Source organism: Micropterus dolomieu, linkage group LG03 (genome assembly GCF_021292245.1).
Source record: "Micropterus dolomieu isolate WLL.071019.BEF.003 ecotype Adirondacks linkage group LG03, ASM2129224v1, whole genome shotgun sequence".
Lineage (NCBI taxonomy): Eukaryota > Metazoa > Chordata > Actinopteri > Centrarchiformes > Centrarchidae > Micropterus > Micropterus dolomieu.
In genome coordinates this window covers 18,020,645-18,037,249 of record NC_060152.1, presented here as the reverse complement: position 1 = coordinate 18,037,249, position 16,605 = coordinate 18,020,645, and the positions used below count along the sequence as shown (strand labels likewise).

Sequence of the window (16,605 nt, the reverse complement as noted above, 5' to 3'; positions counted from 1 at the left end):
CTATGAGTGAACTTTTTCAGTCTCATCATTGCGTGTATAGCATATCAGGCCAGTCCCATGAAATAGGCTTGCTGTGAAATTGCTTAAGCTTGGTTTGAAAGGACCTGTGCAAGTAATATATCACTCTCTCACAGCTCACCTTATCTTGACTGCTCTAATACTGCCACAAGAAGCCTTGCTCGCTCACATCAAAGAAATGTTTTGAAAGCCTCTTAAGCTCCCTTTAAAGGGGTTACACAGATCCCCTGAAAATAAAGAGCTGGGTTAGTGTGGGAAAAGCAGGCAGGGCTAATGATTTAGGAAGTCCATTTGAGATGATGATGTAAAAGTGATTAAGAATGTAAATTGTGAAGTGAAACATAAAACAGAACATTTTGAAAAGGTTTTAGAAAACTTAATGGAGTGTGGTGTGTTTTGCTTTTTTTCCTCTGCATGCAGCCTCTTAAATGAGACGGACAAATGTGTGATCTGCAAAACGCAAGAACAGACGACAGAGGTAAATGAACTTTATTTTAAAAAAGAACGGTTTATCACACAAGGCAAAAAAGAGAAGAAATACAAACTGCTATGAACAGACCACAGGACCCACTATCCCACTGCACCCCCTCCCCACCCCCACCCCCACTCCCCCACCCCCGCTGGCAGCAAAGGGGTTCTCGTTACAACCAAATCAAAGGAGCAAGACAACAAGACTCACATTGTTCAGACTGTGTTTACTTACACTAGAAACATTAAAACCGGACAATCTGAATGTACTGTATAAGACAGACAGTTTTGATTTTCACATGAATCCAAACACAGAACCTCATACTAGAATTTTTTTACATTTAGTCGACGGTACAAATGAAACAGGAAGGTTAACGGCTATGCAATACATTTGATTGATCACTTTAAGACGGACTATACATGTCGCAATGGGCACTTTAAGGGGAAAACAGGCTCGAAAAAAAAATGAAGAAGCAAGGTCCCCATCCAGGGTTTTTTATTGAAGTAACATCAAACCTGCATGTTGAGGTAAGCTTGCCACTAGGGAATACAAAGGAAGCGATTCCCTTAAAAAGGGACTCCCTTAACCATATCCCCACTCACTTTGTAATTCGCCTTGACAGTAAATCAATTCTCAAGCCTGGCCCCTTGGACTCGTCCAACCCTAGGTCCTCCTCTCTCAACATTCCTGCACACATGAATCACTCCAAGTCCTGGCTTCTAGAAGGCATTTCCTGCCCGGCCCTCTCTCTCTCTTTCTCTCTGTCTGACTCCTCTGCTGAAAGCTGGGCAGGAACCCGCCGAGCTTTGATTTGGACCCAGAGGGAGAGAGGGAGGAGAGCTCGACTTAACACAGGGCCCTGGCTCTGGAACTGCTACGAGAGAGAGACATGGAGACTCAGGGTGTGTTGGGAGATGCCTGCACACCCAAGCAGGGATTTAGTGCTTTATCCTTCAAATTGCAATATGAGCAGCGGACCATATTCCAATGGCAATATCACTCAGAGCGCAAAAGTCTGCCCTAAGGGAGAGTCCTGTGTTAGGATTTAAGCATACATTCTCTCTAAGACAGTTCATTATTATTTCAGTTCTGAGACCACTTAACATGGAACATCATCACAGATGTTTGAGAAGAACAGAGTTTGTAGTGTTTTAAATTCTTTAACACGCTGTAAGGGCTTTAGGTTAAGTCTCAACGTTAAAGTGGATCAAGAGCATTCAACTATTTTATGGCAAAAAATGTACACAGTGGGAACATAATTTGGCTCTTCAAAGCTGTACACCTGTTCAACCTCCCCTCTAGAAATCACCTTTGATGCTAGATCCACAGTATATGTACATACAACTTTTTGTCAGTTGAGCGAACTCGAGACAACCCGAGTCGAAAGCAGCTCTTAAAAAGAACGGTCTAAATTGTCTTCATATTATATACACAAAAGTGAAACATATTTTACAGAGATCACTACACAAAGATCACAAACAGAGAGTCTTAGAGTGTGGGACAAGCGAGGCTGCAGCTGAGTGTAAAGGGGTCGTATGTCGTGACAGGGAGAGCTGGCCTACTGTGCAATGGCTGCTGTGTGTGTGTGTAAATGTGCGTGTATGTGTAAACTGCAGGGATGTAGATGTGCATGTTTGTAGAGGCTTGTTTATCTGCGAATGTTGCAAGTGTGTGATCTTATCCCTTTCAGATCATGGCTCTTATCACCAGTCTTCCTTTGACCTGGTGAAGATAGGTGCTCTGCTCTGCCTCTAAGCTCTGGTTGGTCAGGGCCTCATCCTCACTATCAAGCGGCTCCTCCTTGACCTTGATAACCCCGTAGTGAGCGTCTGGGAGCTCGCTGCTCGAGCCACTGCTGCTGCTACTGCTCAGTGTGTGCTTCCGGATGACTCCTCTAGGGGGCAGCCTGTCCTCCTGCATGCTTTCCGTCTGCTCTCTGCGCTGCTGCTCCTCCTGCTCCTCCTCTGATTCCTGCAGGTGTGCGCTGGGCTGACGTAACTGCTCAATGGACTTGGACAACAGCTGCAAAACACATTGGCGCCACATTAATGATCACAGCCTGCAGCCAATGATCTTTAACAAATAAACTTTTTATCAGAGCAAAAATCCATTTGAGGTTTCTTCCACATAACCAAAAGTGAGCGTGCAAATACATCCAAAGATTAGCAGAAGGCTTTGTTTTAAGTTGCCGAAACAAAAGGTACGGTCTTCATCTGTATATTCATAGTCATTTAATAATACATGCTATGTTCAAACTATCTGGATGTCAAAAAACTTAAGCATATCTTCTTTTGTCAAATCTGTAGTCAAATCAGTCAAATCAAACTCTCTCTGTAACTATATGAATAACTCACAAATCTGTCATATCCACATTAACTTAACTATTCATTTTTTTTCCTTTTCAGCCACAAGTATTTTCATGTTGAAAAATCCAGTCTGACACTGTACTTTGCATAATAAAGTGTCTGATATTGGAAAAAAACACAAAAATTCCAAGACTTAGAAAACAAACTGACATGATGCAGGATAAATGCTACATTTGTATAGACAACTGCTAATATTAATAAAGCTACTGTAACTTTAATAATGTGACATGGCATATGCCAAACTGATTTCGTTTCTGGTCAGTGGCTTTAGTAAACAGCATTTTTATGGAGGTTTAGCAGTGGAAGTAGATTAGCTTTTGTTTCTGCCATTGTACATGTGTTAATAACATTCAATAATGCCCCAGGTAAGTGGATTAGTGTCACTTGCTTATTTTTATAAAAATACAGGTCAGAATGTATAAAGTTTTGCCTATGGTAAATCCCGTGTTGCCTCCTGTAAATTGTGGTTATTTAATGCAAACAGTGGCACTGAGGTACAATGTGTAGGGAGCATGTTATTGAATATGCTTGCTAAAGTGAATATCAAGAGAGCATATAACACTGCTTGAAAATGTACACACAGAATTTTCACCAAATCTTTGTGTTTAATTTTACTTTTATGAAAAATCTTTCAATCAAACTGTATTAATTCTGCACCACAAACTCATCCTCAGAGACATAAAAATGTTTGCATTCATGGAAACAGGTTTAAAAAATGAAGGAAATTGTTAAATTGGTGGTAAAAGGTTGTTGTTAACTCCTTTCAGAAAGAGGTTTCAGTGGCTCGCAGCTGTGCTAAATCAGGGGCACAGTAATGGTGCCATGATTTTATAACTCTGCCACAAGAGGGCTCAAAGAGCAGGGCTGAGAAGCCCCTATTCCTGCTGGTAACCAACTGCATTACAGTCTACAAAATGAAGGCCTTGTATAAATATCTCTTCAGCTATAAGAATTAGCCTCCTTAGTTTGGCATTAGTAAGGACTATTCATGCGTCTTCCTAAAATCCCTAAGCGCTTGTAAATTTCTATTAGCTCCCCCTACTGTTGCAGGCAATGAAGGACATTTAAAAAACAACCGTAGACAAGTCTCTTCTAGGAAACTAATTAGGGCAATGTTTCAGAGATCCCTCTCACTAAACACTCAGGGCTCATCCCTGATTAATGGCCATTTATAACCTCCACTTAGGCTTTACTTGTGATCTCATTGGCCTGAGTGATCAAAGCAGGGCCTGTTGACATGTTTCTAGAGAAGATGTCGCAATTATTCCAAAGTTGAAAAAGAATTACAGCTGATGTTAAAATAGATTTTAGCTGCCTGGCAGTGACACATGTTGAACATATTTAGTGTTACAGAGGAATTTAACAGCTAAAGCTTTACATCCGTACTGTACAACTCAATCAGTGTTTGTGGGGCTTTGTGCTTTTTATCACTTCTAGGTAAGAGTTCCCATGACTCTTTCAGGGCCCAGCGTTGGGACACATCAGTGTGTGAGCTCACACAATGCTGCCTTTCACAGTGTCTGCCGCCTCACACACGTCCCTCACGAGAATAATTACACTCTGTGTATAGGAAGGTCACCTCGGCCAGCTAACAGAAACACAAATATTGCCACAGAGGAACAAAATGTATTCTGGGCACTTTTTCCTTCATTTGAACTTAGCTGAATTGAATTTCACAGAGTTAGCATGTGAACAGTACTGATGCCTTAAGCTATGATAACAGAATTAGTGCAGGGGAAGCATTTCTTCCCCATTTGAAGTCAGGCAGAAGTTCTTTGCTTTGCAGAAATAACACCAGGATTCCCGGGAAGAACAGACAACAGCCCAGGTCTGCAAACCTGAGCTACCACAGATGCTTTTACAAAAGGCTAAAAATAGATCAGCATTTGATGACTTAAAATCATTAAATCAGACTCCCTGCAGTAAAATAAGACCTCATGAGACCTAAAAAGGAATAGAATAGAGAACACTGCGAAAAGCAAATCTTAAAGTCAAAATCCTCCCCTGTGATTTGAATATTGATTGATATTGACAATACCTTGTTTATATGGACTTGCTGCTGGTACTGTTTCTGTTTCTCCAGGAAGTGCTGGTGTTGCTGCTGGATGACTAGTTGGGCCAGTGTGTTCTGAGGCAGTGGCGCAGACTGGGTCCTGTTCAAGGGCCTGTGTTTTGGTAGTTTAGGCCGACTACTGGAGGATCGATCCTTCATGGCCAGAGGGGACTGAGGGTGGCCTTGGCCTTGAGAAAAAAACATCATAACTAGTATTAGGTTTCTTTTAAAATCATATTGTAAATAACTTTAATTTAAATACCAACATGTAGTGTAATGCAAAGAAACATAATGTAAGGCTTAACATCAAGTAACGCAGTCTTACCAGAGGAGAGCATCTTCTGCTGCCTCATCTGCTCCTTCTGGAGGAGGTGTTGGAGGAGGGCCTGATGACTAGGGCTCACTTTAGACTCAAGGCCTGTCTGAAGGGGCACAGGGCCCAGCAGGTGCCCAGGCAGCCCATGCTTGATTTCTGTCGACCTGTCCTTCAAACCCATGGCGGCCTGAGGGACAGAAAAAGATAAAAAAAGTACTGGTTATTCTTTAAGTCACACTACACATGCTGTGCACTAGGATTGGTAGAAGTCACTGCAGCTGATCAACAGGCCTCTGTGGAATGTGCCAGAGAGCTAAAAGATGATATATCATGCACTGTGTAATCAGGAGGTGCACTTGAGTGGACTTGGCCTTTTAAAAGCTGTGATAAATGAGGTAATAGGCGAAGATAAGAGCATGCCTGACACAAGACACTGCAAAACAATATTTATCTAAGGGCGATAAAATCATTTGGGGCCACAGGTCGGTGACCTGTGGTCGTACAGAGACCCCAGAAAGCCACTGATAGCAGGTTTTTCATCTCATATACTGAACAGAAAAAACTTGCCATCACTGAACCACTATACTGGTGTATTAAGCGAGATTTTATTTCATGTTATCTAAGAATATATGTGTATGTGTACTCACACTAATGGGTGAGGATGCAGTTGAAAGCCCGAAGGAAATGTTGGGTAAGGAGGGAGACGTGTATAAGCTCAGCATCGACACAGAGCCCTCAGGTCGGAATAATCTCGGCTGTGAAGGCCATCTCTACATCAAACACAGGACAGAGCAAAGACAGAGAGATTTTCTAACAGATTTAGAAATCCCACTATGGACAATTTCAAAAGGCAACATGAGCAGTGGCATAAACATTAATGCACTATGACGAATAAAAGCCCTCCATGCTGAAAGGTATGAGTTTTTTTATGATAGATGATATAAAGGAGTGTCACAGAATGGCACCACTGAGGATGATACGTTATTATAAAACACTGCAAACCTCTAAATCTACCGCTCCACCCTCAGTTGTTCAGTCCCCAATCAGCCTGCTCTCTGTTCTTACTCCCTGGTCCCCACCCTCAGGATGCTCTCTCAGAGAACATCAGCAGTGGGGCATACTTCCTGTACCCAGCAGAGCAGCGGACCAGCATGTGGTTTTGGAACAGCCATGTTTATCCTTCCAACCCCTACCAGTACTCAGTGACCTGTATGTGGATATCCGGCCCATATTTGACCCGAGGGACCTGTTCCCTCTGAAAAAGGATACCTAATGTAACGGTGCACAAACACGCCTTGCTTTTGCAACAGGCATGAGGTCTACAGGCAGCCCCAGAGTCCACAAATGACTTTCATGAGAGCCTCAGCTTGAGCTGATACAATAGCAATCTTGTGTGTTTATGTTGTTAGCAAGTGGATGTCTTTGGCTACCAGTGCCTGGGATATCAATTAAACTCCACAGTTTGTCTGTCTCCCTAAGCCCCAACCTTCAGACCGCTGTCAGGGCATCTCTCCCTTCTCTGTGTCGCTGGAGGTCCCAGGGAGAGTAAACAGCGACGGTTAAGGAAAACACAGCTGTTCTGTTAAGATTGTTCAGAGATGTGTCATATCTGCCACCCTCTATAATAGTCTGCTTTGTGAGCTCGGTCCAAGGGGAGCTCTGGTCAGTAACTCTATTGGGAAATGCCTTAGAACAACCCAGAACAGGCATACAGCCAGCCCAGTGACAGAAATACAGTGACAAGCCAACAGTAACCTTATAGCCAAACTAAAGATGTTTTTTTGTGTAAAACATAAAAATGATTGTACAGGACATCTGGAAGAAAAGTGCTGGATATAAAAATGTCCAGCTTTTTCATTTTCTACTTTTACTACATTTTTACTTGTTTCTGTAATGTTTGTGTTCAGAATTTGAACACTGGTTGGGTCCGTTTACTTTCTTGCATATTGTGACATCTTTACGCAAGAAAACTTGGGGTAACCGACACGTGGGTCAAGCTGTGCCTCTTTAATGTCAGTGTGGGGAGCCATTTACACTTGAGTGTAACAGAAAGAGGACAACTGGCCTTTTTATTTAGCTGTGAGCAGAAGGGCAGACAGGCATCTAGTGCCTAGACATAAAATTATAGTTTTTATATTCAAATGATTTGCATGCAGAATAACAACAGCAGTAAGATGTCTGCTTATCATTTTTTGCAAATCAATAGCAGTGCTGATGATTTATAAACACACCTCAGTTTTTGTGGTAGTAGGCAGAGATGAGGGTCCATTTTCAGCCCCCAAGGCACTGGAGGCCCCTATGGGAGAGCTGGGGCCGGATCCAGGGGCACTGTTAGTGGGCGTAGAGTCTACGAAACATCAAGGAGTTAGACACAGTATGCTTGCTGACACTCTGCACACAACACACATACACATACGCTTGGCAAAACAGCTGCAGCCTCACAACAGTTTAATGTCTATGGTCATGGCTGCGGTCTTTCTTACATGAAAGTGCAATGACCATAATATATTACTGCATTGCAAAACGGCCAATTATTATGTAGCTCTGTAATAATAACACGGAGATATCGGCTTGTATTAATAAGATGTAGACAATTTCCACAGATGTTGTAACAGGAGAAAAGACAACTCTACATATGACCAGCAAGTTAGCATACCCATTAGCTCCAGAGCCCTTTTCTTGTAAGGAGTCATGATGTTTCCATCTCTTCTCTTGAGCATCGGGCTGCTCCTCCTCTCTGCTACCTTCTGCTTCAGTCTGGATCGTACCTTCAGGTTGGGCTCAGAGGCTAAAAAATACAGATATTTATATTTCTCTAAGTCTCAATTCACACTGTTTGGACAATCAATATGCCCCATCACATGGAGATGAATTACACAATCATGTGAGTGTGCTGTGTATTTTTATACAGTCAAACAGTATGCTTTTATACAGCCTAAGTGGACTGAACTTTAGTAGCATCATAAAATAAGAGGAAACTAAAAGAGAAATAAAGAGACTATAAATCAGTTAAAAAATAAGCAATGTTGTCACACTTGGACATGTAACGATTTCAGTTTCAGTGAAATTCAGAGCAGGTTTCAGATAAATTAAATGAGTCAGGATTGGGCCCACTTCCACCTCATCTGGACTAAATTAGGTTGAGCAACACACAGGCTCTAAGTGAAATAGTCCGCTACCTGCCGCCCTGGTGACCACAGTCCGATACAGTAGCAACAGTTAAACTAACACAAAAACATGGCAGATGTTTCAGGCTCTCCCCACACCCCCTCCTCCTAATGCAAAACAGAGATACCCAAATAGACACACTCCAAAGTCACACATGCTCACTCCCAGTTTGGCCTGAACTGATCCAGACTTCTTACAAATCCAGTCCATCAGTGTTGATAGAAATGCTGACGTAATATTCTTCAACAGACATAATGCTTTCAAAATTTTCAGCTGGTATTAAGGATAGATTTACGGACATTTGTCAAAAATTGGCATTTAGTTTCACTATAGATTATTTAGTCATTTTAATACCTTTATTTTACCAGGGTAAATTTACTGAGCATAGATGCTCTTTTCCAGGAACGCCCTGCTCCAACGTATTAGTGTTACACACAAATGATGATTGCCATCTCTGAAGCACCAAAACAAAGCCAAGTTTGATGACATTGAATTAAAAGGTTGAACAAAGCGGGGAATACAGTCATTGCACAACTGCTTTTTTGACCTAAGTTTATTTGCCTATGTCATTGTTTCTAAAGGGCCAACACAAAAGTGTAACTGCTAAACCGTGGACTTGACATGTAACACAGAGATAAATATGTTCTGTTTTTCCCCTTTAATTTGGTGATACAATTTGATAACTGAGAATGTATTTCAGAGTGTGAATCTTGTACAATGACCTAATCTATAGGCTTGAAAATATTATTACAGACCAATGACCTTTCTAAATGAATAGTCACTTTTGAATGAAGGACGAGACCGCTGAGTCCTTCATGGTATTTACATGTTCAGCCCTGCCAACTGGCACTAATTAGTAAACTAGTCTGAAAAATGAGTGTGGCACAGATGTGACTATGGAAAGATTATGTAATGAAAAATAAATAAACAAAGGGAAATAAGGTGGAGGTTCAAACCAGGAAAGGAAATCATTTTGAATAATGTAAGAATCAGTTATGTGAATGCAAGCAAATGTTTTTGTGTCTGACTGTTGAGTCGTGCCCCTGTCTTGTCACAGTGACAGTGACACACTTGGTCAACATGTCTCATGTGGACTTCCCATCAACCCTTTGGACATGAAATCCCACAGCTAGCCTTACACACTCAAACAAACAAGCAGAATAGGTAAACTGGTCTTTTGACTGAAAGCCAGAGCACAAGGCTGCATTTATGTTACGTAAAGATTCTGTTACACAATAGCCAGCCTGTTTCAATTATTTAATTCAGATCAATAATTAAATAGTTCTTTTGCGATGTGTACAACATACAGCTATACATATTGAAGTGGGGCTATGACGTGGGAGCACTGCAGGGAGGAGGAGAGGGAGCGGTGATGGGGGCACAGCTAGGAGAGTGGGCCAGATGCTGCTATTTCTGGTTTTGTCAAAAGCAGCAAAACCCTCTTCCCTAATACGTGGAACAGACCTCTAATCCTGTGGGTGTGAGGTAGAATGAAAGAGAGCGAGGGAGGAAGAAAGGAGGCAGGAGAGATAAATGGAGAGAAAACGCTGGTGGGAGTCGTATGAATCTGCTTCACGCCCTGCTGCCTTGATTGCTTTCTATTTTTACACACTGCTGCCACCAAGCTACGCATCCCAATTGGTCGCCACGGGAACGCCAGACAGCAGCAGCTCGGGAACAAACACTTTCTCACTGGTCTCCATGGAAAAAATGCCCTGGTGCACAGAGCAACAGGAGGCAATGATGGCTGCAGCAACGCATATACACCGAAACACCTGGGTCACTTCTGCTCTGGCTTCTCACTTAATGAAAACATACAGTAATGGCTGCAATATACTAGAGTCATAAATCAATCACCTTATTACATTTGAAGGTGGTGCTGCAGGGCTAGTGGCTTTGCAAGCAAATGTGTTATGCTATCTCCACTTAATCAGAATTTTAACTCTAATGTCACTACGAGTGCCTGCGTCCATCAGTCTGGACCTGGACAGATGGCTGTGTGGAAAGCTGAGGTGTGTGTTCTGTAGGTAAGGACATTCTGGTTTAAACGCATACTGAAATGGATGAGTGCTCACTGGTTGCTGTTCCTTTCAGAACATAAACTTTTAAATAAAATTTTAGTTACAGTCCCTCAGAGTTTAGATATTCCGTGTTATAAGATCAGTATCTTTCATTAATGTTTCTGAGATACAACATAAAATAATAGTCTTAACAGATGGAGTTTCCACACAAACTTTACTTGCTTGGGCTTTACAGTTTTCCCTTTGTAGAATTATTTTTGAAAATCCTTCCTGCACCTGCTGAATGCACACATTTGGTAACTGGGTCAAGACCAGACAGGGTGTTGCACTTCTTACTGCTAAGCTGCAACTATTCTTGCCACAGACTATTGCATGCCCTCGGTCCAGCCTATTCTAGTCCTGGGAAGTGTAACAAAGAGGATATTATACCAAGTAAACAAGTTATCACGTGAAATTCTTTTGAAAACTATTGAAGTAAAATAAAGCCAAGGGCAACACAGCTATTCTGTTTTTTTTAAGGATAATATAACTATTAATAGGACACCTAACGGTAGAAATAAAAGCACATATTGTTTCTTTTGTGAGATATTTACAGGACTTTCTCTTTTTGAACACTGTGTGGTGCCACTATAATGTCTATATCTGTGCATACTATAGTTTAATATCCAATTTTGTGGCAGAGGTGTTCTGAAACACATGATGAGGAGTGAACTTTGAGTGTATACTGGTTGGTTCTTGTGTTTTGGGGGAAAAATTATAAATGCATAAAGCTTACTTGAAAAGTTGTAAAACTTACTGGCCACCAAGCTGTGTTAAAGTGTTACACAGTATATATTGCATGCACACCATGAACCTCATTGTCAACCTAAACCTCAGCCAGAAAAAAACTGCTCAGCCCTCTGGCCAAATGAAGCAGCGGGGAGCGTAGCGTGGAGCATTCGAGTCATCTCCACTTTGTTTTGAGAGAGCTATCTTTGCTTAAACAAACAGTCCTGTCGAGGTTCCTCCAGCCTGTGCCGGTCTTAACTCTGCAACACCTGCCAATCAGCTATCAGTGACAGCCAGTAGCTCAGGGAACAACACTACCTTTGTGTGTCCCCCTCGGGTGCCAAGCTCTCAGAGGACTTTAATGAAGACAGACAGGAAGTGGGGGAGGAAGGTCGGAGCAGGAAATGACCACATATAGATTCAGGAATCCAAAGAGCAAGAAATAGTTTCATCAGCGCAAGAGAGTTGGGCACAGAGATGGGGATATGATTTAACCATGAATTAAAGGATGAAAATGTCATGATTGAGTAGCAGAAATTGAAACTGTATCTGTCCAGTTATTTGTTTAAACCTGCCTTTTTGTATTCACAGTAAAAAGCAAACAATGCTACGATAAACAGTCTCTCTTTTATTTGAGAAAACTGTCTTCAACTGGTGATTACACTGCAAGTCATCCAAGTCTTTATCTTATGGGTCTACGGGCATGACCCGGAAATGTAAATATATATACAAGACGTATTTCTCTGTTTTGAAGATGGCATGATTCAAAGAGATTACAATAAATAAAAGCTCTCAAAGCTTCCATTTACCTTTCTAATATTTATTCTTGCCATGCAGTGACTTTATTTACCAGATATATTCCTTTGCCTGATCTCTAAATTGTGTATACACACAACATGACAGGCCTGTAGTTAAATAACTCAACAAGTATAATTGTTTTCCAATGTAATTAAGAGAGACACAGAGGGGAAAAGAACATAATGTAATTTGGTGACCTCATTGCCAAATTATAAAGTTTTTAGCTTGGCAAGCTCTTGCAAACCAAGGGGTAGGAATTATTCTTATTTACACAGCCTTCCCCAAAGGGTTCCTCAAACTTTAAACAAACAAACCTGAGCTGCTTTTTGGTGGGAACCTGTCTCCTTTCAAAATACTTTTTAAAGCCCATAAGAAATTAATCCGCTTTAAATCTCCCATTTACCACTAAACAGTTGAAAGAAGCCTCAAAACTTGGTTTGTTATTGCAACATAGGGACAAATGTGGTTCCTTTTAAATAACGGAAAGGTAATTTAAATAAAATTAACAGTAATTAAAACTGTGAAGTGAAAACTTTTTTAAATTAAATTGTGTTGTTGCCTGTGTTCAGCTGTTGTGTTTTAGTATAATCCAAATAGGAAGTTACTTTTCTGCCTTGCGTCACCTCTTACAAAAGTTTTGTGTTTAGGCCTCGAGGGATGGGGAGGAGGGGGCGGGGTCATAATGAGCCTAACTGATGTTATTAGCAGGTCATCAGCAAGCCAAGAAATACTCAATAGGTATAATGACCTCCTGATTGACAAGAGTCAAAAAGACACTCACTGTATTAATAACCCAAAGTAGGAAAATGAGTAATACAACGCAGCTTTTTAATCTTAAATCGTTTTAACTAGTCATGCGTCTGTGCATATATAATACTGTATGTCTATTTGCATTTTAATGTATGTGCTGTGTGTGTGTGCAAATGAACAAACCTGTCTTCCTCAAGGGGAAGTCATCCTTGCTCTCTATGGGTGACGGCAGAGTGTAATGGCAGGTGGGGGATGTGCCGCCTAGAGGTGGAGAGCTTTGGTCCAGTGATGTGTGGTGAGAAGACCTGATCACACAAAAATACATCAAATTTAAGAGAGGGCAATACAATGATGTCGATTATGTTTTTATGTGATTTAAAATGAGTATGTATTAGTGTGCATTTGTGTCACACACTATCAGGCCAAAACAACAGAAAATACTTACGTGTACCAGAGTTTTGGGTGGTGGATGAAAGAATGATTGACTCCATTGCTGGCAGGGTCCTTTGCTGATTTGCTCAACAGAAACTCTTGGAGTTTCTGCTTAACCTCGGTACTGGCCACTGCACCTGTGAGACCAAAAGACGGAACCAAAGGGATTGGGGTCACCCTAGGGTTATGGCTCATGATATATCGCTGCGTAAATAATATTACAATTCAAACTTTAACCCTATTGTAAGTTTCAGGTTTCCTAACCTATTTTCCTACATCACATTTAGCTTACTGCTTAACTTCTAATTTATTTCTTCAGATTGAGTTTACTCTATCATCCAGAGCAGCCTCAACTTGTGTAGGAAGATCTCCCCCTAGTGGTCTACGAGCACAATATTTGTTTCAAGCTGCTAAAGTGATACTGCAGAGAGATGTTCTTTCCCACTGGAGGGTTAGAGTTGCAGGGCACCGTTTCAAATTACCTGAACTGACAAAGTCATAAATCTAGTCTATTATTAGCTATAAGGTAAAAACAGAAATGCAATACTATATCCTAAGCTATTTTCATCATGCTATTGAAAGACATTTTCTCCTAAATTCTAAGCTTAAATAATCACTGGCCAACCTTATGCATGTACTTGTTAAGTACCATGTCGTCGTCATCATCATCATCATCATCATTGGATATTACTCTTTATCTGATGAAGTACATTTTTAACTTTGCAATTTGCTCCCAGGCATCCTCCAGGACAGTTACATCTGACATTAAGAAATTGTGTCTCCAATAGCCAGAGTCATGAAATCAGCTGCTTGTGAATAGTAATAACATTGTCACATGCATTGAGAATGATATTCTATGTGTGAATTTTTTAACCTTACTGCTACGCTGCCGAATATGATCAGACTCGGAGTGCCACTAGTTCTGGTAGGTAATAGAAGGTGGTCTTAAAGGGTTGCTTCACTGAACAAACAAAAACAAAGATCTGCTGGATCTATCTCAGACCCTTGGCAAATAAAATCCTGACTGGACTAGGACTGATCCTTTAACACTTTATTTGTGCTGTTTTGATCTCACTGTAGTTAGTTTAGTCAAATATTATGGTGTGGGTGTTCAATGTTGTGTATACCACTTTCAATAAAGAACAGTAAATACAATCATGTAGAGCCCAGGATGAGTAGCTATTGGTGTTACAACAGTTAATGGAGATCCAAAAATGATATAAATATATAATTATAGTAATAATGATGATAATAGAACATGGACATTAACCAATGTGAATATACACATAAGTATTTTCTCAGTAAGTGTTCAGCTACAGTAAAGCTTTCCTATCCAGCTGTTAAATGCATATTCTGCTTAGGCCCCACTCTAATTTAATGCATTAAAAACTGATTGAATGGGAAAAGGGTTACAATTTGGGGCCTCATTCTTGTTTTGCCTGGGGCCCTCAAAATCAGTAATTCCACCCCTGATGGTAAGGAGATAGTGAGGATGGCGGTTTTGAGCTCTTACTCTCACGGGAGCGCTCCTTGCCCCTGAGGATCAGGCTGGAAACATGCTGCTCTCGCCGATGCCTCTCCTGCTCCTTCTCCTGCTGGTTCTGCTGCTGCTGTTGCTGCTGCTGTTGCTGCTCCAGACGACGCTCCTTTTCTGCAAGTTCCTGCTGCTGTTTCATGGCCTGGAGCTCCTGCTGGAGCTGAGAAACACACAGGTCTCAAGTCAGCATGTAGAGATCACACCGATAAATATATTTTAAAAACGACAGTGACTTTGGTGAACTTCTGCAGTTTTTATTTGGTTGTGATGGACTATTCTGTAGTTGTCTATAAAAACACCACCCGACCTTGCTGTGCTGAGTTGTCTTTTCTTTTCTGCATTCTGTAATGTTGTCCTGAGCTATAATGTTTTTCTACTGATCTGCACTATGCCATACTGTGTTGTGCCATGCTGTTTTCTACACTGTGGTGCTGTGTTGTGCCACTGTGCGCACTGCTGTGCCGTCCTCCAACTGTTGTACAAGTGCAATGCTGACCTTGAGGTGCTCCTGGAGCTGAGCCTGGTGCTGACGGGTCAACTTCTCATGCTGCTTCTGGAACTCGCTGATTAGTAGCTGCTTCTGGATCTGCTGCTGCTTCTGAATGAGGAGTAACTCCTGCTGCAGCTGCCTCTCCCATAATCCTGGGTCCGAGCCTGGCCCTAACATCCTCAGATCAGTGCGCAGATCCAAAGGAGATAAGGGCTCCACAGCCAATGGCACGTCCGGCTTAATGTCCACTGTAGCCCACGGAGTGGGAATAAAAAGAGATTTGTCAGTCCGTTAATTGTACCTTTACCATTCAAATCAAGCGACCATAGGTAGCTGTGTATAGTACAGCTGTATATTACTGCAAAACAAAGCATGTTCTGAGTTAAGGAGGACAGGACAATTAGGATTCTAAAAATGACGCAGGCAGTTGAAAAAATCAGTCAGAAATTAGGAGATTCTCAGAAACCTGCAATTATAATAGTGTCTATAAACAAACACAGGATCACATCCATCAGGAAAGAGTCTACTGGGAGCAGCTGTATACCACACTCAATGAACATTTGGCACAACATGTTGGAGTGGTCATTTAAAGTATTTACATGAATCCTATCTTCCTACTGTCTTATAAATAAATAAAGGGAGTCCTTCTCCCCGTCTCTACCAGAACATCAGATATCCCTTCTTAACATAAATGATTAAAGGCAAAGTAGTTTGTTGTGAGCCTGGAACCCCCATGTGTTTGTGAATTCATGTTTCCGGTGATCTTTCTCTCATCTCTGTTCTTGTGTGCAGACGCTGCAATGCGTGCATCGGTAAGAACTGCCTTTGTCTTTGACAGCTACCTCCATTATAAATAATTGCCAGGTACAAACTGAGAGGGCATCCCTTTGGTCTCCAAGCTCTATATATAGGTTGTTCCACAGAGAAAATCGATTGCCTGTAAAGAACATAGGAGACAGGGCTACTTCATCTCTCTAGTCCATAGAGGATGATTAGTGACTGTACAATATTTTTCTATTTCTTTTTACGCTTCTGTTTTCATGCACATTAATGTGAATCCCTGCTACGATAAGAATACTTTTATGTCCCAAAATCACATCTTTGAACCATTTTTAGCTATAAAAAAAAAGTATTCAGGCCTATAAAAATGTTAGTTCTGATCATGATGTGACACTCAAGGAAGGGTACGCATTGTCCAGACTGTATAATGTGTCTTCCATTTTGAGACCAGAGTAGTATTCAAACCTACTTAAAATTCCAGTGGCTGGAGGGAGATTTATTAAGTGCATTCATTGCCGTAATCTTCTCAAGGGTCACATTTGAGGGAACAAATACAAGCGATGTTACTACACCACCTGTTTGCTGGAAGCATGACAGAAAACTAACACATTACAATTTATATGTTCACAGAAATAATCT

At 41.3% G+C, this 16,605-nt stretch overlaps 1 protein-coding gene across 6 annotated transcripts in view; it reads right to left on the bottom strand.

Moving 5' to 3' along the window:
• Positions 1-633: 633 nt before the first annotated feature.
• Positions 634-16,605, bottom strand: part of hdac9b (histone deacetylase 9b) — an 89,553-nt gene continuing 73,581 nt past the window's right edge. For 4 of the 6 annotated variants that reach the window (XM_046044693.1, XM_046044691.1, XM_046044696.1 and 1 more), the window contains exons 5-12: positions 13,173-13,296; positions 12,911-13,032; positions 7,879-8,010; positions 7,454-7,569; positions 5,870-5,992; positions 5,232-5,409; positions 4,892-5,094; positions 634-2,509 (exon numbers count right to left, since the gene is read on the bottom strand). In XM_046044693.1, the coding sequence (XP_045900649.1) occupies positions 2,174-2,509; positions 4,892-5,094; positions 5,232-5,409; positions 5,870-5,992; positions 7,454-7,569; positions 7,879-8,010; positions 12,911-13,032; positions 13,173-13,296 (1,334 nt within the window). In that variant the 3' untranslated portion in view covers positions 634-2,173. Of the gene's footprint in view, positions 2,510-4,891; positions 5,095-5,231; positions 5,410-5,869; positions 5,993-7,453; positions 7,570-7,878; positions 8,011-12,910; positions 13,033-13,172; positions 13,297-14,672; positions 14,857-15,192; positions 15,432-16,605 lie in introns of those variants that run through there. The other 2 variants (XM_046044695.1, XM_046044694.1) reach the window with 2 other exon arrangements.